This window comes from Rhinolophus ferrumequinum, chromosome 21 (genome assembly GCF_004115265.2).
Source record: "Rhinolophus ferrumequinum isolate MPI-CBG mRhiFer1 chromosome 21, mRhiFer1_v1.p, whole genome shotgun sequence".
Lineage (NCBI taxonomy): Eukaryota > Metazoa > Chordata > Mammalia > Chiroptera > Rhinolophidae > Rhinolophus > Rhinolophus ferrumequinum.
The window spans coordinates 3,607,772-3,633,518 of NC_046304.1; the positions used below are offsets into that span (position 1 = coordinate 3,607,772).

The 25,747-nt window shown below is 42.8% G+C and overlaps 1 protein-coding gene across 5 annotated transcripts in view; it reads left to right on the plus strand.

Annotated features, from left to right (window-relative positions):
- SPECC1 (sperm antigen with calponin homology and coiled-coil domains 1) overlaps window positions 1–25,747 on the plus strand; it is a 245,841-nt gene that overhangs the window by 65,011 nt on the left and 155,083 nt on the right. For 4 of the 5 annotated variants that reach the window (XR_004421300.1, XM_033090270.1, XM_033090269.1 and 1 more), the window contains exons 2-3: window positions 12,032–12,201; window positions 21,680–21,815. Coding sequence is in view for 3 of the 5 variants with exons in the window: in XM_033090270.1 (XP_032946161.1) it covers window positions 12,055–12,201; window positions 21,680–21,815 (283 nt within the window). In the remaining 2 variants the exon portion in view is untranslated. Of the gene's footprint in view, window positions 1–12,031; window positions 12,202–21,679; window positions 21,816–25,747 lie in introns of those variants that run through there. The other variant, XM_033090272.1, reaches the window with a different exon arrangement.

Consider the following 25,747-nt stretch of genomic DNA (forward strand, 5'->3'; position numbering starts at 1 on the left):
GCCCTTCCACCACCACCATGGTTTCTTTGTAACTGGCACATGCCAGAGAGCCAAGTCTCTATACATCCCCGAAGACGCAATGGATACAGTGGGGGACCTCAGAATTTCTTGAGGAAAGAGCTCTTTCAGTGTTGTGTTGATGGCCGAATTCCTGCCTGCCTCCCTCGTCCCCTTCCACAGCACCCCTTACAGCACTTAACAATCAGTGTTCTCCCAGGAGGTTTCTTCAGTTCTGCAGACAGGCAGACTGCCAGGCCCTCCCCAGCTGGCCTCCCGATATTCCTGGGCTGCAGCATCTCAGTTGGGATCCAGCTGAGACCCTGCTGCTCTGAACTCTTCAGGCTTCATGACTTAGGGCTGTCTTTTCAGATGACTATCATAGACAATCCCCTTCTACCTGGCAGATGTCCTTTGTGAGTCTGTCAGAAGCCATTGGCCTCAGAAGGAACCATAACAGAGGAGAAGACCGCCATCTTTGAGTGAGAGCAAGAAAGGAACCAGACTCCAGTCTTGTTTTTTCCATATATAAATTCTATATTTTGCCAAGCTGAAAATTTACTTTGGTTATTAATTTGGTTGTTCCCACACCCCACACACATGTACGCTGTCAGAAACAAGTTCAGACAGCTTGGGTATTTGTCAGGTTCCTGAGGACACCCTATCTTTGATGTGAGATGCAGATGAGTGGTGAGGAACCAGTGGGGATGAGCACATGTCTTTCAGAAGGAAGAGAAATTAAGTAGTCATGATTAGAGTACTGATGGGGAAACGAAGCATTTGAGGAAGTCCCACCACGTAACTCATGGACAGCGCTGGCTGGAGAGTTGTTACTGTGATGGTGTAGACAAGTGGATTCCAGTGCTCTCGCCTCTGAATTGAAAGTGGGGATGTGGGTGGGATTCTTCCACCACAACTCTTGAGTTGTTCAGCCACTTTCTCAGCAAGGGGACCCTCTATGGTTTCTCTGGTTGAGTCCCATTTGTGATATACATTGTGCAGCACGCGGAGGTTGTGTGACACACAGAGGCTGCCTCTCCTGAGTTTGCAGAGCTGGTACTTCTTCCTTGCTTACATTTATCTTTGCCGGAAAGCCAGTGTGGCTAAAGTATAGTGAGCAAGGAGAGGCCGTGGGTGTGGCGAGGAGACCCACCTCTGCAGCAGGGACAGGGGTTCTTGTCATGGGCGGTCCCCTTTTGCGTCTCTGCTCAGCAGTGCTGGGGGAGAGGACTTGTCCCCTCCTCTCTGGATCTCATAGTGCCCTGCAGTGTGTTGGTGGAGGACATCTGGATTTTGCTGGGTGGGTGGGGCAGCCTGCCCTGCAGTTCTTGCATTGTTCCTGGAGGAAATAGAACAGAATGAGTCAGACTGGCCTGCCTGTTGCCTTGGAAGCTGTGCCACTGACATCAGAGGGCTTTGCCCCTTGTCCCACCTGACTTAGGGGCCCCAGTTAAGAAGACAAAAAACAGAAAAGATTGGGTAAAAGATGGCGTACTTAGACTGGATACTTAGAATTATTGGGTCCCTAAATCTGTGGTTATAGTCAGCTATCACTTTTCAAAGCATGTAACATAAATTTATTTATTATTATGTTTCAATTAAGATGTTTTAAATTTTAAAGCATAAAAATGTAAAGTATTATTTACTATTACTGTGAAACTAGAATGTATACCAAAAAGTTAAAAAGCCATCCTTCAGGAATAAATTCAGGAAATGAGATGAAGCAGTAGATGATTTTAGAGATTCGGTGTTGAGTAATTTTAGGAACTCTTTTCTCAAGCATTTTATAAGTAAATGAGATTAATTTTTATAACCCTAATGCTTATACAGCAACATGAGTATTATTTGAAGGTAATAATGCTGGAAGGTTCTGTATTTATATGTATCTCATCCTGAAAGCAAAAGCAATTTTGGGATTTTTTTTTTTTTTGCAATTATTTAGAGACATTTTATAAGTCTTACAGGAAAAGAATTGTCATTGCTTTGTAGTTCCATTTTGTATTCACCCATTAATTCAGCACCTACTTAGTGAATGCCTGTCATTTTCAGGGCCCCATGCTGGGGCCTTTGTGTCTGACTAACGAGGGAGGGGTAGGGAGATACCTGTACACATTTCTTCAATGAAAAGCAGAATCTAAATATTCATTACATAATATTTATTGAGCATTTACTATATGCCAGGCACAGTGGAAGCGCCAGGAACACCATGATGAACAAGAGAGGTAAGGCCCTGCTGACACAGAGCTTCCCTGGTGGTGAAAGATTATCTGCTGATGTTCAATGATAGATCATCAATGATGCTGACAGTTTTAGTTTGGTTATAAAGGCTCTGAAGAAATGAACAGGGGCTGTGGAGTGGGGTGGGAGAGCTACTCTAGAGAGTGAAAAGAAAAGGCCTCAGTGGATGTACTCCTGAGCAGAAACCAACTGAGGGGAAAGGACTCCACTGTGTGAAGAGCTGGGGGAGCATTCCAGAAGTAAAGCTCTTCTTTGGCGACTAACTGGGCATATTCAAGCAGCTGGAAGCAGCTCGCATGACCACATGACCACAGTACAGCGAGCAGGAGGGAGCTTTGGGACTGAGGTAGGTGAGGGGGGCGCCCAATAGCCTAGGATTCTGGGAGTCATGACAGAGTTTGGATTGTCATTCTAAACGCAGTGAGAAGCCATCAGAGGCTTCTACTTAGGGAGTGACGTGATCTGATTTGTGTTTTTAAATATTTTTAATAATTAAAAATATTTTAATTATGGTAAAAAACATACAACATAAAATTTACCATCCTAGCCATTTTTTATGATTTTTGTTTTTTTTTAAAAAAAAACACCCGGCTGTCAAGTGGGCATTAATTGCAGTGGGCAAAACGGGGCAAGAGCAGAGGCAGAGAGATGGTCAGGATGCTGCAGCTCCAGGCAGGAGGCGGCAGTGGCTCTGCCGGTAACAGACAGGAGACAGCAGGGACATTGATGTGCCTGCCACAGAGCTCACACGCTTTCTGGAGGTTTAGAGGTGGGAGTGTCAGAAAAGCCTGTAAGAAAGCCTTGACTGGCCTCGAAGGAGGGAAAAGAACATTCATTGCGGGAGGTCTCAGAGGAGGGTCTTGGGGGCCCCGACATGAGGCTGAGTGGAGAAGAATCGGGTTTGGCCACACAACCGGGTAGGTGATGAGCATGGCATGGCCAAGGTCAGCTGGGCAGCCCTTTCATTTGGGCTCAGGCTTGGGTGATTGCCTGAAGTGGTCCCTGTGAGGGAAGTTAGCAAACCCAGTGTCAGTGTCACCGATGGTAAGGCATGATGACAACTGCTTTGTGGGCATTTGGGAGCATTAAAGAAAATCATCTCTGGTGGCCTGGCTTGTTGTTGGTACTGACAAATGTTAGCTTAGAAATAAATTAAGGGCCGGCCCTGTGGCTCAGGCGGTTGGAGCGCCATGTTCCTAACGCCGAGGTCGCCAGTTCAATTCCCACATGGGCCAGTGAGCTGCGCCCTCTACAGCTAAGATTGTGAACAACAGCTCTCCCTAGGGCTGGGCTGCCATTTGCCGCTGGAGGTTGGCATAGGCTGCAGTGACCTGGGGCTGCTGTGAGCGGCCCACCGAGGACCGGCGACCCATTACCTCAGCCCGGGAGGAGCACAAGGCTTATAATACCAGCATGGGCCACGAAGCATGGGCCACGAAGCTGTGTTCTACACAACTAGACTGAGTTCTACACAACAACGGCTTGAACCGGAGTGGGGGTGGGGGGACACAGGAAAAGGAGGGGAGAAAGAAAAAAAAAGAAGTTAAAACAAGAGGTCTTGGGCAGGGAGTGACCAATCCCAGCTGAACGTGGGAAGTATGTCAGGAATCAGGGAAGGCATGAGCTTCGTGAGGAACTTCCGAAGGGGAATAGTGACAGCTGCCACCCAGGTCTTTGCTGGGGAGAAAAGCCAGGCTCTTGCAGGAAACATTGCAGAGTCTAAGTTCCCAGTCAGGGCAACAGTGGTTTTGAGAAATGGAAGCTCCAGGGAGGAGCCCAAGATGCCCCTGAGGTTTCAGGTCTGGGAGAGAGACAGGCCATGGCAGTAATAGAAATGGGAAGTTAGGGGGACAGCTGGTTATTCAGGATCTGTGCTCGGCACACGGGCAGATGCCAGGAGACTGCCCCCTGGGAAGGTACCTGTGCAGCAGGTACGTCCACAGACAAGCCTAGGAGCCCTCATGAAGCCCTCCTAGAAGAGGGGAAGTTTCCAGAGTGGGGACACTCTTGAGTTCCCTTCAGAAGGTGGCATTGAAGGCAGCCAGGCCAAGGCAGCAGGGCGGGTGTCCTGAGCTTCCTCTGTTTGCCCCTCCACGTCTCCTCTCCATCTCTCTCCACCAGCTCCTAGATACCACATCAGTGGGCTTCCCTGTGAGCCAGTCATGTGCAGGTTGGAGGAAAGGTGAGAATGAGTTTGAGGCCTTTCTTTCCCCAGCTCCCACCCAACTGAGTCTCCATGAATTGGTGGCATTTCCTCTATTGAGGGGCCCAGCTTCTGTCTCTCGTTCCAGCTCTCTCTGGGTTCCACCTGCGTCCTCCCCTGACCCCTGAAGGCGTAGGGGTGATGATGGTCCTAGGTCCTAGCCCGGGGTTCTATACCTTCCCGACTGCTCCTCCAAACCCTGCCCCCACCCTTGTAAATGGTTCCTTTCTGAGCTCTCAGTTTCACAGCTGATGTCCCAGACAGGCAGGGGCAGGTACAGGGGCCCAGAACTAAGACTGAATATTATGGCTCAAGATGCTTCCACCTAAACAGATATGAAAGTCTCCAGAACCCTTCTACCCTATAGTTTTTGTTTTGTTTTTCTTGTCACTTTTTTTTAAATTATGGTAAAATACACAGAGTATAAAATTTACCATCTTAAACACAGTTTTAAGGGTACAATTCAGTGGCATTAAGTACATTTACATTGTTGTGTGACCATCCCTCCACAGAACTTCTTTCATCTTACAAAACTGAAATTCTGTACCTATTAAACAATAACTCCCAATTCTCCTTCCCCTAGCCCCTGGCAACCACCATTCTACTTTCTGTCTCTATGAACTTAACTACTTTAGGTACCTCACGTCAGTGGAATCATACAGTATTTATCTTTTTCTCACCAGTTAGCATAATGTCCTCAAGGTTCACCCATGTTGTAGCATGTGTCAGAATTTCCTTCCTTTTTAAGGCTGAATAATATTTCACTGGGTGTACAGACCACAATTTGTCTGTCTATTCATCCATCAGTGGGCACTTGGGTTACTTCCACTCTATGGCTATTGTGAATAATGCTGCTATGAATATGGATGTACAGGTATCTCTTTGAGACCCTTCTTTCAGTTTTTTGGGAATATACCCAGAGGTGGAATTACTGGACCATATGGTAATTTGATTTTTGGTATTTTGAGGAACTTTTTCATACTGTTTTCCATAGTGACTGCACCATTTTACATTCCCAGAAGCATCACACAAGGGTTCCAATTTCTCCACATCCTCACCAGCACTTGTTTTCTGTTCTTGTTTTTTTATAATAACCATCATGATGGATGTGATGTGGTATCTCATTGTGGGTTTGATTTGCGTTTCTCTACTGATTAATGATGTTAAGCATCTTTTCATGTACTTATTGGCCATTTGTATATCTTCTTCAGAGAAATGCCTATTTAAGTCCTTTGTCCGTTTTTATATCAGGTTCGCTTTTGTTGAGTTGTAGGAGTTTTTTTAAAAAATATATTCTGGATATTAATCCAATCTTCATCTGCTCAGTCGGACTATTTTAACAAAATATTATGTACTGAGTAGCTTAAACAGGAGAAATTTATTTCTCATAGTTCTAGAGGCTGGGAAGTCCAAGATCAAAGTGCTGGCTGATATGGTTCTTGGTGAGGGCCCGCTTCCCGGCTTGTAGGTGGCTGCCTTCTCACTGTGTCATCACATGGTCTTTCCTTGGTGTGTGCATAGGAGAAAGAGCTCTCTTTCTCTTCTAGGGTCTCTTCAGATTAAAATCGACCCTTATGACTTCATTTAACCTTAATTTACCTCCTAAAAGCCCTATGTCCAAATACAATCACATTGGGGATTAGGGCTTCAACGTATGAATGGGGCGGGATGGGAGAGGAGAGACACAATTAGGTCCACAGCAAACCCCTTTGCAAAATTATTTTCTCCCATTCTGTGAGTTGCCTGTTCCCTCTTGTTGATTATGTCCTTTGATTCACAAAAGTTTTTAATTTTGATGTGTTCCAGTTTATCTTTGTGTGAGTGTGTGAGTGTGTGTGTGTGTGTGTGTGTGTGTGTGTGTGTGTGTGTGTCTGGTGCTTTTGGTGTCATATCTAAGAATTAATTGCTAAATCCAAATTCATGAAGGTTTTCCCACTGTGTTTTCTTCAAAGAGCTTTACAGTTTTTACCTCTTACATTTAGGTCTTTGATCCACTTTGAGTTAATTTTTATCTAAGGTGTAAAGTAGGGTCCAACTTCATTGTTTTGCATGTGGATATCCAGTTTTCTTAGCACCATTTGTTGAAAAGACTGTCCTTCCCCACTGAATGGTCTTGGCACTACACTAAAGTTTTTATTCTTAGTTACTTTTCAATAGGTCTTTTCAAACTATTCCTATAGAAAAAGCTCTTGAAGTATTTTATTTCTATCCCCTTTTCTACTGCCTTGGCTCATTCACTTTTGATTCTTTGATGTGAAGCCACATTATAGGTAAGGAAATAACTACTGATTAGTGGCCATCAAGCTCTGTGGGATGCTGGCTTGTTGGTTCAGCTTTGGAGACAGAATGATGGCCTGGGGCAGTGATTCTGAGCGTGTGGTCTCAGTATAGCTCCCAGATTAGAGCTTCTCTCTAGGGTCTACATTTCATATTTAGTGACCCAACTCCTCCTCTGTGTCTTATTCCAGCTTACACCCTATTCGTGGCAGCGTTTCATAGTTTCTGCAACTTATTCCATTTTCAAAGTTTATTCACAGATTTGAGATGGTGTGGTTAGTGGCATACAAATGTTCTTTTCCATTTAGTTTTTGTTTTATCACTTCTTGGTTCTTGTTTTCTTTAAATGACTTCTGCTGATGGGATACATGAATTTTAGTTTGCTGTTTTTCTTCTGCTGCTGTGTAGAAATCTGTTCTCTTCCTTATTTACCAGGAAGGAATCTAAGACTAATGGGATGATTTTTCATCTCAAGACCACAGGAAATAATAAGCTTTGAAATGTTTCCTATGACCTCCAGCTGAAGTCTGGGATTCCCTCGGCTGTTCCTAAACCAGATTTTCAGCATTAACATTTCAGTGTTAGGAAATGAACCAGGTGCGGGTCTAAGAAGCAATGACCCAGGACTCTCATTCGTCCTGTAGAACTGAGTTTCTCCACCTCGGCTACTGACATTTTAGTCCAGAATGCTTCTTTATTGTGGGACTGCCCTTTGGATCATAGGAAGGCTAGCAGCGTCTCTGGCTCTATGCAGTAGCACCCTCAAAGTTGTGGTAACCAAAACATCTCCACACATTGCCAAATGGCCCCTGGGGGCAGAATCATCCACCCACCCATCCCCAGCTTAGAACCACTACTGTGGAAGAGGTCAAAAGCAAAATAGGCACATGTTCTAAAAAGCTCTAGCTAGATATTTTCAACATGTTGCTCACTTACATTCTATTTCCTGCCGAGTCCCCTGGTAATTTAGCTATGTGAACATTCTTATTTTGTTAGTTCTCTGACTTGAATGCTTTAGGTTTCCGCTTCCTGGCGCTTATTGTACTTGTAGTCGAGACTTCAGTGCCCTCTCCCACTTCCAAGGACTCATTATTTTGTGATAGTCCAGAAGGGTTTCCCAGTTGCCTTTCTGTTTTCTTGCCTTATAAGGGTAACAAAGCTGAGGCCCCAAAACATCGCATCCAACACAGTCTCTGAAGGCAGCGATTAAGTAACAAAGGAACCTGTCCCGAGGGAGCAGGAGACCACCGCATGGGCCCAAACACCTCATCGTATTCCTAAAATACCTGTTCCCTCTTTCCTCCTTCCCTCCCTCTTTTCTTCCTTTTCTACTTTATGCCATACAATTTGTGAATTACAGCTTACATGTAAGTCTTATACTATTCTAGAGAGGAAAGAAGCTTGGTAACAAAATAAAATATTTGAAAACTTAAAGACCCCTGGAAAGACCCTCTGCCCCACCATGGGAGTGGGTTCCTAGATTTAAGTGTAATTTCTTGATCAGTTTGATCCTTTGAGGTGGTTTAGGAAGATTTTCAGAAACCAGGGAATTAATCATCAAAACCTTTATGTTTTCATTGTTTTAGACTTGGCTAGAGCCCATCCATTTAAGTTTCTGTTACTAATTCACATCCATTAGGAGAGCATTATTCATCCAGCATTCACATCTGTGTTTATCTTTCAGCAGCTAGGATGTATTAAGGCTGGTGCCGATTCTAATGACTGTAAGGTGTGTCTATTCTCAGTGTTTATTTTCCTCTCTACTTTCCCTCTTGCACGTTTCCTAATGAAAAGAGCTGCTCTGTGTATAGGAAGAGCACTTCCCTTAACTCTGGCATGTCCTTCCACTGAGCATTGATTTACTCATCCATCACCGTGTGTTGTTGAGTTAGTAAAGTGGAGCGGCCCTCCACTGAACACAGTTAACAGTGTTTGCTGGGAAAGGAGCTAACATTCGCTGAGTGCCTTCTGTGTGCCCTGCCCTCAATGTCCATGTTCTCCTTCCTTCTTCACAGTTTTGTAAGGCAGGCATTAATAATTCCATTTTATTGGGGGAAGAGGTTGAGAATCACGGTGTTCAAAAAACATGCCCAAGTTCACATAGCCAACAGTGGAGCTGGATTTGGAGCATGGGATCCAGAAGCCCTAGTGCTTTCTCATGGGAGCCAAGATGGTTCAGAGAGGCTATATCCATCCCTGGTATTTAAAGCCAGTTGAAACTGGGTATGAATCCAGGCTTTATCATGCTCTGTGATTTAAGCAAGTTGCTTAACCTCCGTAAGCCAAATGAAGTTGCCCCTTTTGTAAATTGGGGGGTGACACTTATCTCATAGGGTTACAGTGAAGATTTAATGAGACACCCACATAAAGAAAGCGTGGAGCAGTGCTTTGCCAGGCTCAGAGTGGGTACGTGTGGCCAGTCTTAGTCACACAGTGTTTATTTAATGGACTGCTTCCCTATGTCAGCAGCCAGGGTGAGGGATGAGAGGAGGGTCGAAGAAGAAGTGGTGGGAAGCAGATTGAGTGAAAGTGCGCAGAAAGCTAGGAGTGGGCCTAGGGCTACCTGCTCTGCTTCCGGCAGGAGGCATTCCTGGAAGTGGACAGAGAGCAGGACCAAAGCAGCTGAACATTGTGGGAAGACAGCTAGTTCTGAGGATGAACCTTTCTGAGTCTGTCCCAGAGGGCACGGCTGGACAGAGCAAGGGAGAGGAGCAGCCTCCAGAAGAAGACAGGTTCAGGCTGGGGGTGAGGGTCGTGCGATTTTGAATACTGTCCTAAAACATGGAGCCTGGACAGCAGGTGCAAAGCTGGCATGAGTCTGCCTGGAGCGTTCTCCTTCGCACCTGCTCTCACCCTCTCGTCCATCCTGGAGACCACTCCAGGCCTCTCATCCCAGCACTTTCCCTACCTCTAGGGTTCTCCTCCTGGTTCGAGTGAGTGGGACATTAATAATTTCATTTCTGTGTATTTTGGATTCTGAAAGAAGGGGGAATTTGAAGAGAAGAATCACGCTGATGGATGGTTACCAGATAGAAATCCTACTCTGGGGAAAAGAATGGAAAAAAAGAGTAAAGGGAGCTAAGAGAAGATACATGGTAAATAAGAGGGGGTCCAGATGGGAAAAGGTCTCTGGGTACATTCATTTGGGAATAATTTGATCAGGTTCAGAAGGTTCTAGGAGAATTAAAAGGGTGTGGAATGAAGCCACCCTGAGAATTCTGCCTCAGAGCATGCAACGTAACAGTCTAAAAAATGGTTGAACATTTTTCAGATGCACTGTCCAAAATACTGTCATATTTGTTGCCAGAGGTTAAGGGAGGAATTTAGATGTGGACTGAAATGGCTTTTTTTTTTTTTAACCGAGGTCTTAGATTACTTAAAACATTGGGGAAAAGATGTCAAGGAAAATCTCCATCCCCTTCCTGCTGCTTTTCATCTTCATATTCTTATCTTTCTTTTGGAAAATAAATAAGAAGCATTTCATTTCAGGATTAACCTGGGCAGATTTTGGAAAATGTAGATGCGTTGCAGAATCACCTTATGTTTTCATAAAGTAAACCCTGTAATAGTTATTTCTAAATAGTTGTAATCATAACATAAACAGTGCCTTGATTAAATAGATATTTTATTTAAGTCATCTCCATGCGTCAGACATGTTACTGATTGGTTCTGTAGTAATTGGTAAAATTCTTCAGTAATTCTCTTCAAAAATCACTCAAGACATATTAATTTTTTTATATTGGGAGTCCTAATGAAGTTAGGTTTTACTGTATAGGTTTTAGCCTAGGAATTCTTTCATTGTTGCTGTAGAAACCAGCATTAAAAATTGTGGATCAAGAAAAATAAATTGGTGCTAAACGTCAGGAAAATATATAAGAAGTGAGATTTAAAAAAAAAAAAGATTAAAATAATCATGATACCTGGAACCAAGCTGAGACTAACAGGGTTCTGAACTAATCATATACCTGAAATCATGAATAGTTTTCCTCAGAAACATTATAGAAAACAAACTGCAGAGTCTTTAAAAAATTATTTCCACCTACAGCCACATTCACACTGCTGCTAGGAGAGCAGTGCTGCGGAATGAGTTCCAGGTAGTTCCGTGGACACGTGACACCAGCTAATCGCTTTAAGTAGGAATAGGAACTGGGTGGCCCTTGGTGAGACTCGGCAGTTGAAATGGTCTCCTCTGACCAGGAAAAGGAGACAAGAACAGGAGGAGCTCACAGCCTGAGCTAGGCTGGGAGGCTCTCTGTTATTTTTCTCGTAGGGGTTAGTGGGGTGTACTGGGATACCATGATGGGTGAAGAGGCCCAGGGCTGCTTAACACCAGCCACCATCCCTCAGGGACAGTTAATTAGAACCCTGGGTCCTGTGAGTATGGTCGCTGGAGTTATCTCTCACCTATTGGTGTTTTTTAAAGTGCATTTTTCAATTTGTTTCTTTGAAAAGATGGAGCATTATCTGTGGTTTTGGCAATCTGTCTCACTCTCCTGGTCATTAGAGTCCATGGGGACAGGCAGAGTTAGGATTGAGGCTGGATGAGACCCTAGAGGGCATTTAATCCACTCCCATAGTACTAGTGATGGAAGACACAGGCCCAGAGAGGTGGAGAGATGGCGGCCGACCTCACTCACGAATGACAACGCTGATTGCTGATCTCAGCAGTCAAGCTGCCTCCCAGGTCTCTGTATGTGGATTTTCCCCATAGGTCTTAACTGCAGCCTGCTGCTTTGAACAATTTTGCTTTCATGAAATATTTTAGTTAGGGCAGTAACTCTGTCCCAGATCTGACCGATTAAAATATGCTCCATTAATTTTTAAGTGATATCCATTTTTGTCCAAAAGAAGAAAAAAAGTTGTGCTTCTGCACAATCTAATTTTCAAGTAATTCATTATGTCTATTTAAAAATTAGGTAGATTGTTCCATTGTCAGCCCTAAAGCTGCAAGGCTTATGGACATAATACGTCTTGACTCAAGCTGACCTGCTTCATATGGAGAAATAGTGTATGGGTATAATAATACTGTGTTCAGTGTCCCTGACTAAGAAGAAGCCATCATTTGCTGGATAGTAATGTTAGAACATTAATAATATTGTGCATGTTTTCATAGTTTGGTAACAGCTATTACGAAGTTGTAAAAATTAGCCTAGTGCAAAGGTATCATTTTAGGAATAGAACTCTATTTGCAGGCCAATCATAGGTGCTGGTTCTAACAGTGCTGAACGTGGTATATGGAGGTAAAGCCCTGTAATGTATGTTACTCAGCAGGCTCAAGTTGTGGACACACATGTTTTTTTCTTCCTCTTTCTACAGAAAAACAGAGCCATTTAACAAGCATGAGGAGCGCAGCCAAGCCCTGGAGCCCAGTGACCAAAGCAGGAAGCCATGGGATCGACCGTGTACGGGCCCTGCCCACAGCCTCTTCCGGCATGAAGAGTTCCAAATCTTCGACCTCGCTGGCTTTTGAGTCCCGACTCAGCAAGGTATAGACTGAATCGCACAGGGCCAGGCAGCTGGGTTTCCAGTGTCCCTGCTCAGGAGGACTAATGAGGGCAGTAAGCAAAGCTAGTGGCCTCCCAGGGCTGGAACAGAGGCTTCAACGGGGGTCCTGGGAGAACCAGCATATCTTAACCTAAAGGAACAGAGCAAAGAGGGTGTAGCAGGGATACCAGGGGTCGAGAAAGGAAATCTGCCAAATGTTTAACAGTAATTCCGATCTCCTGGCCTGGAGAGTTTTGCTTCCAGTGTCCCACTAGATGGGGTCAGGATCACCAGTGATCCTGGTAATCCAGAGGGCAGTTCTCCATCCTCGTCTCACCTGACAGTCGGCAGAGTTCACACCGTTGATTAGGCTCTGTGTCTGGGACCACCTTCTCCTCTCAGTTGCCTCCTTCCTCCCAGGCAGCACCTTGGAATCTCCCTGTGGCCCCTCCTCATGCTCCGGGTCCCTAATGTTGCATGGGCACAGGGCATAGTCCTGGGGCCCCCAGCTGTTTTCTAGCTACTGTATCACATCCAACATCTCCTTTACTAGCCCGACATGAAATCAGAGATATTATAACCTACTTTCATACACACTTTTGAAAAATCAATGTAATATCCCAGCTACAAAGGAAAATAGATTATAGTTAGATAATCCGTATTTCCATTCGCATATGCCTCCACATGACTGTGCCAAAGGACCTAAGATACTTCTTGGGGCACCTTGCATGTGACAGCTATGATGAAGTGATTCAGGGTTGTGTCTGTGACTCAAATACCGTGAAGGACATTGAGGGAGTGATGTGATTGTTGAACACACTTGGTAAATTTCTGAACCAAACTGCAGTCTTCCCTAGTTATTCTTAGAAAGTTCAGTGTACACGGTCAGACAATTAAGTTTGTGAACTCATCCTAGAAAAAGTGCTATGTACCTCATTGCTGAATATCACTATGGTCACCTTCGAAGTACTCCCCTTGGGAAGCTATCACCGATTCCAGTGCCCAGTCCACCCTTCAAAGCAATTCTGGAACTCTTTTTCTGGAACGGCCATTAGAGATATCGTCGTATCACCCTTGATGTCCTGAATGTCATCAAAATGTCTTCCTTTCAATTTTTCCTTTATCTTTGAGTAAAAAAGTCATTGGGGCCAGATCAGGTGAGTAGGGAGGGTGTTCCAATACAGTTATTTGTTTACTGGCTAAAAACTCCCTCACAGCTGGTGCACTGTCGTGATGCAAGAGCCATGAATTGTTGGCGAAAAGTTCAGGTCGTTTAACTTTTTCACGCAGCCTTTTTAGTACTTCCAAATAGTAAACTTGGTTAACTGTTTGTCCAGTTGGTACAAATTCATAATGAATAATCCCTCTGATATCAAAAAAGATTAGCAATATTGTTGCAACAAATTCTTAAACTTAATTGTCAGACCTTCATATATTCAAGCTGTGTGAGAAGTATATTGTTTTTAAAACTCATAAACACAGACAACAGTTTGGTAGTTACCAGAGGGTAGAGGGTGTTGGTAGAAGAGGGTAAAGGGGGTAAAATGTGTGGTGACAGAAGGAGAAATGATTCTGGGTGGTGAACACAGAATGCAATAGGTAGATGATGTATTATAGAAATGAACACTTGAATCCTATATAATTTTGCTAACCAATGTTATCCCAATAAATTGAATAAAAATTAATAAAAAAGAAGTACATTGTTTTTGTATATAAAATGAAGGGACCCTATAGGCTTGGATAATAATAAAGTGTTGCACCTATGTGCATGTCTGTGGCATAGGTGAAAATCGTGTGGGATGTGGGATAATTCTTTATGCAGGATTGACACATTCATCATAGGACATCTAGGTTCCTTGTCCTTCCACCTATTAAGTATCAGTAGCACCTCCAATCATGGTGACAATTAAAAATGTCCCCACAAATTTCCAGCACACTCCTTGAGAGACAGCACAGTGCCTACTGAGACCAATTGTTGTGGGCATAGCATCTATTCTCATGAATACCATATATGCCTGACGTCCAAATTTGTGTCTCTAACCAGGACCCCTCCAACTGCCTTTGTGACATCACCTCTGGGATGCCTAAAAGGTACCTCTAATGTAACATGGCCAAAACTCAATCCTGATTCCTTCCCATTGATGTCTCCGTCCCCCCAAAGCTGCTCTTCCTGAATCTTCCCATTTGAGTCAATAGCAACTCTATCCTTTTGGTCACTCAGGCCAGAGCCCATGGCATCATCCTTGAACACTTCTTTTCTCATATCCTATAGTCCATCAGCAAGATGCCATCACTTCTACCTTAAAATTAAATTGTTGACTCCAAGCAACTCCCACTGCTTTCCCTGGGACCACCTCGACCATGCCACCCCCTTTGTTGCACGAGCTTCCCAAATGATCTCCCTTTTTTTTTTTTAAGATTTTATTGGGGAAGGGGAACAGGACTTTATAGGGTAACAGTATGTACTTCCAGGCCTGTTTTTCCAAGTCAAGTTGTTGTCCTTTCAATCTTAGTTGTGGGGGGTGCCATTCAGCTTCAAGTTGTCCTTTCAGTTGTAGTTGTGTCGGGCGCAGCTCAGCTCCAGGTCCAGTTGCCGTTGCTAGTTGCAGGGGGCACAGCCCACCATCCCTTGCAGGAGTCCAACCAGCAACCTTGTGGTTGAGAGGACACGCTCCAACCAACGGAGCCATCCGGGAGGCAGCTCAGCTCAAGGTGCTGTGTTCAATCTTAGTTGCAGGGGGCGAAGCCCACCATCCCTTGCAGGACTTGAGGAATTGAACTGGCAACCTTGTGGTTGAGAGCCCACTGGCCCATGTGGGAATCGAACCGGTAGCCTTCGGAATTAGGAGCATGGAGCTCTAACCGCCTGAGCCACCGGGCCGGCCCCCTGAGCTCCCTTTTTTTGTCTTTGCACCCTACAGTCCATTCTCAACAGAAGTCACAGTGGTCTTTTGAACACGTATCAAATCACTTCTCTGCTTCAAACCCTCAGAAGCTCTCCCCAGTCACTCAGAGTGGAAAACAAAGTCCTTGAATGGCCAGTGATGCCCTGGAGATTCAGCTCCAGTCCCTCTCAGACGTTGTGTGCAGTGTTCCCTCCCCTCTCCCTGGCCCCTCCGTGAGCCAGGCACACTCCTGCAGCAGCATGTCTGCTGTTCCCTCTGCCTGGAGCATTCCTGCCTCCCACACATCTGCCACTTCTCCTGCTTTAAATGTGTGCTAGCGTGTCACGTTATCAGACGTCACTCCTGACCACGCTATGTAAAGTACCTTGACCTCCATACACCGTCCTCACCCTGCTTGGCTTTCCTTCTCGGCTTTTCCAACCATCACAAATCCACCTACTTGTCTAGTGTCTGTCTCCCCATGGCTAGAATGTAAGCCCCATGAGGACTTTTCTGGTTGTTGTACAGCTCTGTCCCTTTTGCTTAGAAAAGCACCTGCTACCTGGCAAGCACTTGGGGTATACTGAATGCCAGAGTCCACCAATTCTTCCGGGCGTGGTTGTAAGACACAGTGTTGGAACAGGAGGAGCTTGAGCTTGGAGTGGGTCAGACCTGGCTGAGAGTGGGGACCCTGGCTCTGCTCCTTCTAGCTGTGAAACCCCAAGCAGGTTATGTAGCTGTCCTGAGCTCTGAGATAACAGTTAATGTGGATAAAATGTCCTGCACATAAATTTGTTGATTATTCTATTATACTGGACTTGACCATAATTTCCATGATTTTTATTTTTATTGTCTTTGACCTATAGCACATTTAGGAGACATCTTTAAATTTTAAATGAATACATACATTCCCCCAATAACATACCAGGAGAGCTTCTGGAATATGTTACAACATTTTTTAAAGCAGTGTTTAGAAAAAAAAAAAAAGTCTGAAGCTCAGGGGTGTTGCCTGAGGACAATGAAATGTTGGTCACTTCTGTCATTGATAGGTAAGCATTTTGGAAACTTGTTCCACAGGAAAAAAGTAAATACTCATGTTAGAGACTTTCTGCTCCCATTTCTTTTCTTTTCTTTTCTTTTCTTTTCTTTTCTTTTCTTTTTTAAAATTTATTGGGGAATATTGGAGAACAGTGTGTTTCTCCAGTGCCCATCAGCTCAAAGTCGTACTTCAATCTAGTTGTGGAGGTCACAGCTCAGCTCCAAGTCCAGTCATCGATTTCAAGTGGTAGTTTCCAATCGCCGTTTTCAATTGGTTGCAGGGGGCACAGCCCACCATCCCATGTGGGAATTGAACCGGCAACCGTGTTGTTGAGAGCTTGCGCTCTAACCATCTGAGCCATCTGGCCGCCCCTCCGGAAGCTCAGTGGCAGCTTGTTGTCGTCAATCTAGTTGTGGAGGGCGCAGCTCACTGGCCCATGTGGGAATCGAACTGGCAACCCTGTTGTTCAGAGCTCACAACTGCAGGTGGACAGGAGAGAATGGTCAAAACAGAGGGACATGACAAGAGCTAGAATAGTGCAGGCATGATGCAGCTCCTTCTGCCAATTCTTCCCTCAAACCCTGTCGGTCTCTTTTATAGACTTAGGCCTGCAGATCCCAAGCATGCGGGGAAGTTGAATTATACCATGAACATATTACTATATTTGCTTTGTAGTAAATGGATACATATGAGATGGGTAGATATGTTTTAACCAGTCAAATATAGAAAAACTGAAACAAATCCACCAAAGTAGGATGAAATGCCCTGCTTCACATACTGGCCTGATCTGAAGGAGCAGTGGAAGAACAAAGTGGAACAGGAGCCAGATGGGATGGGGGTACATCTTCCTTGTGCTGTCAAGCCCAGTCCGGGAAAGGCTACCTCCTGGAGTGCTCTGATGCAGGCAGGCCACTTCATTCTGGCCGTTTGTAAGGCCCAAGTCTATTAGTCAGGACCTTCTTGATTGCAGATGGCTTGAGCTAGCTTCAGCAGAAAGGAAATTTACTGAATAAGTCCTAAGGTTCCCGTGTCACTGTGCAGGACAAAGGTACAAACCTGGAGCCCAGAGAGGCAGGGACCAGGGACTGGAACACCCAGGACGCTCTCTGTTGCTTATCTCCACTTGCCCCTGCTTCTCTGTCACCTGCTGACATCCCGTCTTCTTCAGTGTGTGGTATGAAGCCTGGCTGCCATCATGCCCAAGCCTCTCACTTCCCTTGGAAGGCCTGGCTGCTGCTTTGCTTACTTCTGACTTACTTTTTTAAAAATCAAGTAAAAAAAAAAATTGGGAAAAGTCTGCTTGGTCAGGTATGAGTCCTGTATTGACGCTGCCCAGTCTCTTGTTGCCAGGGTTTCAGGGCCCCCCATGCCAGAAAACAGAGTCTTCGAGGTTTGGCACGTTCTGTGTAAGTCTTGGGGACCCAGTCAGAGTTACCCATTCTGCTGGAGTGCTCTCAACCTGCACTGGCCATCCAGGACCCAGCCATGCGTGGCAACTAAGCCCTTGAAATGTGGCTCATCAAAACGGGGACGTGCTGTGCGTGCGAAATACACACCAGATCTTGAAGAGTTAGTGCAAACCCCTAAAATGCCTCGTCGATGTATTTTCCATTGATTGATAAGATTTTGAATGTGTTAAGAAAATATATTCTTAAAATTAATTGCACCTGTATTGTTTTACTTTTATAATGTGACTCCTATACAGACTGTGTACAATTCTGTGTGTGGCTTGTGTTTTATTTCCATTGACAGTGGTGCTCCAAACCATTGGTTCTCAAATCGCGGACCCAGACCAGCAGCATCAGCGTCACCCAGGAACGGAACGTGTTCGAAATGCAGAATCTCAGCCCTGCCTCCTTCCCCCACACCAGATCTAGGGAATCAGAAACTCGGTGGTGGTGGTGGTGGGCACACTGGGGCTTGGGGTGTAGGCAGCAGGGTGCATTTTAACAAACCCTCCAAGGAGTCTGATGCACACTCAAGTTTGAGAACCACTGCTCCAACCATAACATTCCCTTTAAAGACTGGATGATTGTTGTGTGTGATTTTAGGGTTTTGGATTTCCCCTACTCTCTTTGTGGAATTGAAAAGAAATTCTTAGTTACTTTACCTGTGAGCTATTTAAACATTTTCCTTTCATAAGCTTTCCTGTGCAGGTGCTTGGCAGCTTAAATATCAGTGAAAGAGTTAGTGAAAAGACTTGCTAAACATACCAAAGCAACACCGAAGTGTGTACCTTCATAGGGATCTTCTATCACAAACCAGCAATCTCAAGTGGTGCTGAAGCTGCATTCCATGACCAGGAAACAAAGCCAAAAATGCAGCCATGAATAGAAAAAGAATAACTGAGACTAGTAGCTTTCTGTATCTGATGTTGTGTCTAAAAAATAGTCATAGAGGAAGAGTAGCTCCAGCTGTTGGCTTAGGACAGGGAGAATCAGTTTTTAGTCTTTATGTCCTGCTTCCTGCAAAAGCTTCTAAGCAATAAATCTTTCTCAAATGGAATTCCTGGTGGAAGGTACAAGGGAAAGGAAGTGCTCCCCATGAAAGCTTTGCTGCCACCTGAACTCCCCTTGCTGGTAAGCAGATGGCACATGACTGGCCTATTGCACGTCTTAATTATCCTTTTGCCTAGAGAGGACAGGATCTATGTATAATACAGCCTGGGACCATGGAGTGGGAAGCCTTCTCACTGCTTGCCGACTCTTTTCCCTGTCCTCTGTTGCCTCTGCCTGATATTTCACCAAGAACCAACCTCTTGTGGAGGAGAGGGCAGCAGCAACGTCTACCCTCTGGCACCACTGGGGTGGAGGCTGTGGTGGGATTGCAGAGGCAACTTCACCTCTGGCCCCAACTGTCCTCTCATTCTTTGGATTCCTTGTTCTGGCTTACGGACTGAGCCTTTGTTTGCACACTGGACCTTTCGATGCAGAGTTTGCTAATTTGCACTTTGTGTGTCAGATTTACTGATCTTGGTAACAACGGAGAATAAGATAGAGGAAAGCAGAACTAAGTGCATATCATTTGCATTATTGCATTAAGAATTCCCTAACTGAAATGATTTCCTTTTTTTTTTTTTTTTTTTTTTTGCAGGTGTTGTCTGGAGAATTTCCAAAGTCTAAAATCACAATTGATTTTCCTTTAGGGACCTAGGGAGGTACCAGGGCATGCTTCTAGGCAGAGTGAATAATAGTTTTTTTTGTATTGAGAAAAGGTTGCTGACATGAACTACTATCATTTAGTATGAAAAACATGACACTGGTGACCTGATGGATAATTTGAGAGGTTGGAGAGCTTGGGTGCAGGAACTCTTATTACTCTGACACGGAAAGTGGAAAAACAGTTATGGAGTCCCTGTAAGGGCAATTGAGTGACTTCTTTGTCAACCCAAGGGTCATATTTAGTCCTGTTGTTAAACTAGGGGTATGCTGTTGGCTAGAAAACATGGTTATATTCCCATCTAGTAACTGGAAGTGCATGCAAATCATCCTTTCAATGTTAGCTATTTGTTTTTTAAATTAATAATTTGTTTAAAGATATTGACCAAGATTTCTTGACTAATATTAAGACTTTTACCATCTTCCCTCTTAGAAAATAGGATATAGGAAATTATTGTTTAAATTGTAGAGTTTCAGTTTGGGACGATGAAAAAATTCTGGAGATGGATGGCGGTTGATGATTGCACAACAATATAAATCTCCTTAATGCTACTGAACTACACACTTACAATGATTAAAATGGTAAATTTTATGTTATGTATATTTTACCACAATAAAACTTTTTAAATAACAGTGGGAGGGAATGAAGAAAAGTAGACTGGCATTTGAAGGGGTAGAACCAAAGCTTTGCCCAAATTATAACCCCCCCCTTTTCTTTTTTATTGAGGCATAGCGTATTTACAATAAAAAATGTAAAGTGCACTAATCTGAGTCTCAACTGTACAGCTCATTCAATTTTTACACGTGTTTATATCTGTTTAATCACTCCCGGTCAAGACGTAGAACATTCCAGAAGGTTCCTTTCTAATCAATAACTCCCCTAGAGATAACTGCTGTTTTGACTTCTGTCACCATCATTTAGTTTTGCTGACCCTAACTTCATGTAAATGGAATCAGGCAGTATATACACTTTCATGTCTGATTTCTTTCATTTAGTATAAGGTCTCTGAGATCAATCCATTTGTTAGTGTATTCATAATTGTTTTGTGTGTGTGTGTACTCTTCTATTGTATACTCTACCACTATTTAATTTACCCCTTCTCCTGTTGAAGAACATTTGGGTTGTCATAGTTTGGGGCTGTTATAAATATAGCTGCTGTGAAGATTCTTTTGATGAACCTGTGTACTCACTTCTCATGGGCATAGATCTAGGAGTAGGGTTGCTGAATCACAGGGTGCAGATATTCAGCTGTCAGTTTCCCAAAGCAGTCGCCAGCAGAGATGAGAGTTCTGGGTGTTCTGCCATCTCACTGACACTTAATATTGGCATTTTTTGCTCTTTCAAGCCATTCTGGGGGTGTGTAATACCCTGAAATTTAAACTATGCAAAAGTGGGGAAAAAATTTAATTGTGCAAATCTTTAAACCCCTAATCCTCAGTAAATGACCCTGAAGCTAGTGGCGTGGAATGGAGCCGGCCTCCTGGCCCTCGGCCAGTGTGCTGGGCAGGGGCTGCCTGTTCCATGTCTCTGTTGCTTTGAAGGCTTTTTCATATTGTTTTCTCCAGATGTCAGATATATTCGTGATGGCTCTGGGCATCTCCCTGTTTCCAGTCTTCTAGAACTATTCCTCTTCAAAATTGTTCTTTAAAGAAGGCTTACTATGGTTGAGAGAACTTATTTGTGCTTTTCTCATTAACCTTGAATGTAACTTACCTGGACCAGAAGTGTAAGATCATTTAGGAGCCCCCCTCTTAGACTTCAATTCCTTTCAAAAAACGTTTGTTTACCCCTTTCATGACAGAGAAGAAAGCAGAAGAGGAGTGAGGGGTCACTCATTACCAGTGTTCTGGCCTCCGAAAAAGTTCCTTTCTTCCTTTTGAACACGTTCTCTCTACAAGATCATATAGAGTGTTTGGTGTTGAGCACATGGTAGATATTCGGGTCTTTTGTATCTCTTTCCTCTACTTCCTTCAGTCATGTATTTTTAAGTTAATTTTGTTGTCCTTGAATTTTTTTGTTGATTGCCCTGTCCTGCCTTTTGTGCATCTCACAGTTCTTTTATCTTCAGCTCTCATTCTTCAATTTTTCTTTTTAACCAACAAAGCAGGGTTGTAAAAAAAATTCATTATTTGAAGTGTGACATGATGGATAATATTCACCCATAATCGTATAATATTCTTTGAAACAGTAGTGGGAGATCATACACCTGTAAATGATACATACAGGTGTGTCTAGCTTTGCACTTGTCCACTTTGCACTGTCGTGCTCCTCAGAGTGCCATTACTGTGTCGTACCCACTAGGCAGGTGGTTCTGCGCAGATGCTTTCTTGGTTTGTAGCACTCCTTACTGAAAACGTATCTTTTCTTCCTGTCTCTTTCCTTCTACTTCTCTCTTAGCTCAAGAGGGCCAGTAGTGAAGACATGCTCAACAAACCAGGAAGTACCATCACTTCTGGGGTAGTCCGACTGAAAAAGACTTCGACAGCGGGAGCCATCTCCGAGATCACTGAGAGCCGCCTGAGGAGCAACCCAGGTAGGAGAGACCCAGGCAGGAGGGACCCAGGCAGGAGGGACCCAGGTAGGAGGGGCCCAAGCAGGAGGGACCCAGGTAGGAGGGACCCAGGCAGGACAGACCCAGGCAGGAGGAACCCAAGCAGGATGGACCCAGATAGGAGGGACCCAGGCAGGAGGGACCCAGGTAGGAGGGACCCAGGCAGGAGGAACCCAAGCAGGATGGACCCAGGTAGGAGGGACCCAGGCAGGAGGGACCCAAGCAGGAGGGGCCCAGGCTGGAGGGACCCAGGCAGGAGGGTCCTTCAGTGATTGGTGCATCCCTTTCCTTCATCAGCTATGTACTGAGTACTTACTCTGGGCCAGGAACTGTTTTAGATAACAACATCCTGCCCACAGGGAGTTTGCATCTAGTGGGGAGACAGATGAGAAACAAAAAGGTAACAGGGTTGTGGATCCCACTGTGCTGTGGTTCCCACCGTCCTTCTCGTTGTCCATCTGTCACCAGGAGTGTGTGAAATCCAGGCAAGATGGTGTATGTTCTGGGTTCATCTTGGTGCAAAGTACATTAGATGAGTGAATGAACCCTGTAGGTCCCTTACGGAGGTGGGTGTATAATAACATTGTGTGGAAAACTGGGACAATCCTCACATAAACACTACTTGGAGTCACGTAGATGGCTGTGAACTTTCTCAGTGTGACTATTTTTTTTTTGAGAAATAGAAAAGGTTTTTTTAACCATTATATTTGAGTTCAGAGCATGGGAAACTTCAAACATCAATGTATTTAACTTTCTTTTGGATCACATAAATAAGAAAGCTAAGCTTTCCATGGTTTTATTCTTATAATGCAGCTCTCTATGTATTGCTAAATTGTGTGAGATGGGAAAATAGCTGAAATATGTCGTTATTAATTTATAATAGGGTTAAGTACTAGCATACTTATGATTGTTGCACTCTTTACATAAAATATCACAATCCAGATTAGCTTTCCACAGGTATATTTTAATTTGTTCAGTTTTCAAAAAGTTGAATCTATGAAGAGTATATGTAGCTTTTTTTAGGATGTAGGGGAAATGGCCTGGTGTTTCTATACAATGTTTTACTATTTTAAAGACTGGTTTCATACTAATACACAGATTTGGTTTTAAAATACGACAAATGAAAGTACAACTTATTTTTATCAATCCACCTAACAATAATTCCAAAAGTTAACAAAGCACCACTAAAAAATGACAGAATGATCTCACTGTCAAATATTGATGCAAAAATGTGAGCTCAAAATATTAGCAAATAGACTTCAACAAGAAATTAAAAGAACAATAGTGCACATCATAACCAAGTAGATTTAATTAGGAAATCTAGGTATATAATCTATCACACAATATTAATAGACGAAAGAGGAAGAAACATACAGTCATCTCAATAAGGATGGAAGATGCATTTGACAAAATTAGCAGTCTTTCTGATTTGAAAACAAACTCTTGGTAGACTGAATCTATGAATACTTCTTTAGTGATATAAAATGTGTGTATCTCAAAGAAGCTTGATGCTCAGGGGTGAAACCCTAGAAGTAGTCCCATTAAAATCAAGAATGATTCAAGGTTGCCTACTATCACCACTGTCATTTAAATTCGTCTGCAAGTATTAATCAAAGCAGTGAGACAGGAGAGCTACAGCTGTATCTATTGGAAATGAGGAAACAAAATGATGATTTTATGCATATAATAACATTGTATACTTAGACAAATGCTTAGAATATCCTGAAAATTATATCATTAGAAAAAAATCTTAGAATGTTCTGAAAATCTATTAGGTACAGTAAGCGTTCAGTATGTGGTTGGTTGTAGAATATGAAATGTCAATAGCTTTCTTATCAGTGACTAGTTGGAAAAGATAACATAAGAAATGATCTCATTTATACAGGAATGAGAAAGGTAAAATATCTAGGAGTAAACTTAAAGTGTAAAAGCCTATATTTTAAAAATCTTAAAACTCTTTTAAGGACATAAAAGAAGACATAAATAAGTAGAAGGATATACATGGTTCTTGGATAAGAAGATTAAATATACCAAATATTAAATTTAATAAGTATAATATATATAAAAATATGTCTAAATTATTATATGAATTCATTTTAATTTCAATTAAAATCTCACTGGGAATTTGGATGTGGATACACTGATAAAATGATACTGGGTTTATCTAAAATAGTGGTTCTCAGTCAAGGGTGATTTTGCCCTCTCCCCAACCCAGGAAATAATTGGCAATGTCTGCATGTTTGGTTGTCATAACTAGGGGTGTGCTACTGACCTCTAGTGGGTAGAGGTCAGGGATGCTGCTGAACATTCTCCAATGCACAGGACAGCCAGCCCACCCCCCAATAAAGAATTATCCAGCCCAAAACGTCAATAGTGCTGCTGTTGATTTACCCTGATTAGAAAAATAAATGTTCTAGAATAACCAGGAAGTTTCTGAAAAATAGAAATCAAGGAACTAACCTTAAACACCTTGGAACTGGAGAAGAAATAGGCAATTCAATGGAACAGTACAGAATGTCCAGAATACACCAGAAGATTTAGCAGAGGGTAAAATTGCCATTGTATATCAAGATGTATAATTCATTCAAAAATAATGACTGATTAGGTCTTTAGGAAAAAATAAAGCTAGATCCCTATCTCATTCCTCTATCAAAATAAATTTCAGTGGATTGAAGATTTAAGTATTAAAAAATGAAACCATGAAAATACAAAGAAAAAAAAACAAAGAATCAATTTGTAGTGTTGACCTTGGAAGGACCCTTCTAAGTACTGTGTTTCCCCAAAAATAAGACCGGGTCTCATATTAAGGTTTGCTCCAAAAGACGCATTAGGACTTGTGTTCAGGGGATGTCATCCTGAAAAATCATGCTATGGCTTATTTTCCAGTTAAGTCTTATTTTCGGGGAAACACGGTAGGAACAAACACAGAGCATGGGTAGAAATCATGACAGGAAAAGGTGAAATATCACAAAAATGTAAAACACTGCTTTGTAAAAAGAGAAAATTATTTGCAATACATGTAGCAAAGCGCTTATTTACAAAGAGTTTATATAAATGAATAAGAAAGAAAAATAGTACAGTAGAAAAATGGGTAGTTCACATTACAAAAAATAAAGGTAGCCAATAGAAAGATGCTGTCTCTTGTATAGGTAAAGCAATGTAAATCAAAACAATAACTAGATATACTATTTCCCCTGACAGATTGATAAAATTAAAACAGTTGATAATTTCTAGTGTCATTAAGGGTGTTGGGAGCTGGCACACCACCTATAGTGGATGCACAAGGACAATTTGGTAATATTTATCTACATTTGAAATATGTACATTCTTTCACCAAGGATATCGAGCATTTAACACTACTGATTTACTTGAAAGAGGATGTTGATATATATGAACAAGATGTTCAGTTGTGGCATTATTATATTAGTGAAATATTGAAAACACTTCAGTGTATATCAGTACAGAGCTGGTTGTATAATGAGATTTTGGTCCAGGGGAATAATATGCAGCCATGAAAATGGACACAGTAGATTTGTATGTACCAAAATGGAGAGATCAAAGTATATTACTAAATGGGGAAAATAACATGGTGCATAGAATATGATCTCATTTGTTTTAATTTTTTAAAGTATATGTTAATTTAATTTTTGAAATCATAACTTTTTTTCAGGAAGGTTGTAAGAATGGTTATCTTTGAGGAGAGTTACCAGAAATAAAAGTGGTGGGGAAAAAGACTTTTTATTTTAGATCTTTTTATACTGTTTGAGATTTTTAAAACATGTACATAAAATGCTTTATAAATTAAAAACGATAAATATAAGTCAAAACCTGAAATTTTTTTTTTCTTTATCCAAATCCTTCCTCTTTGACTTGCGTTTTGTGATGTTTCTTTACCATTTGTTGGTAAGTCATTT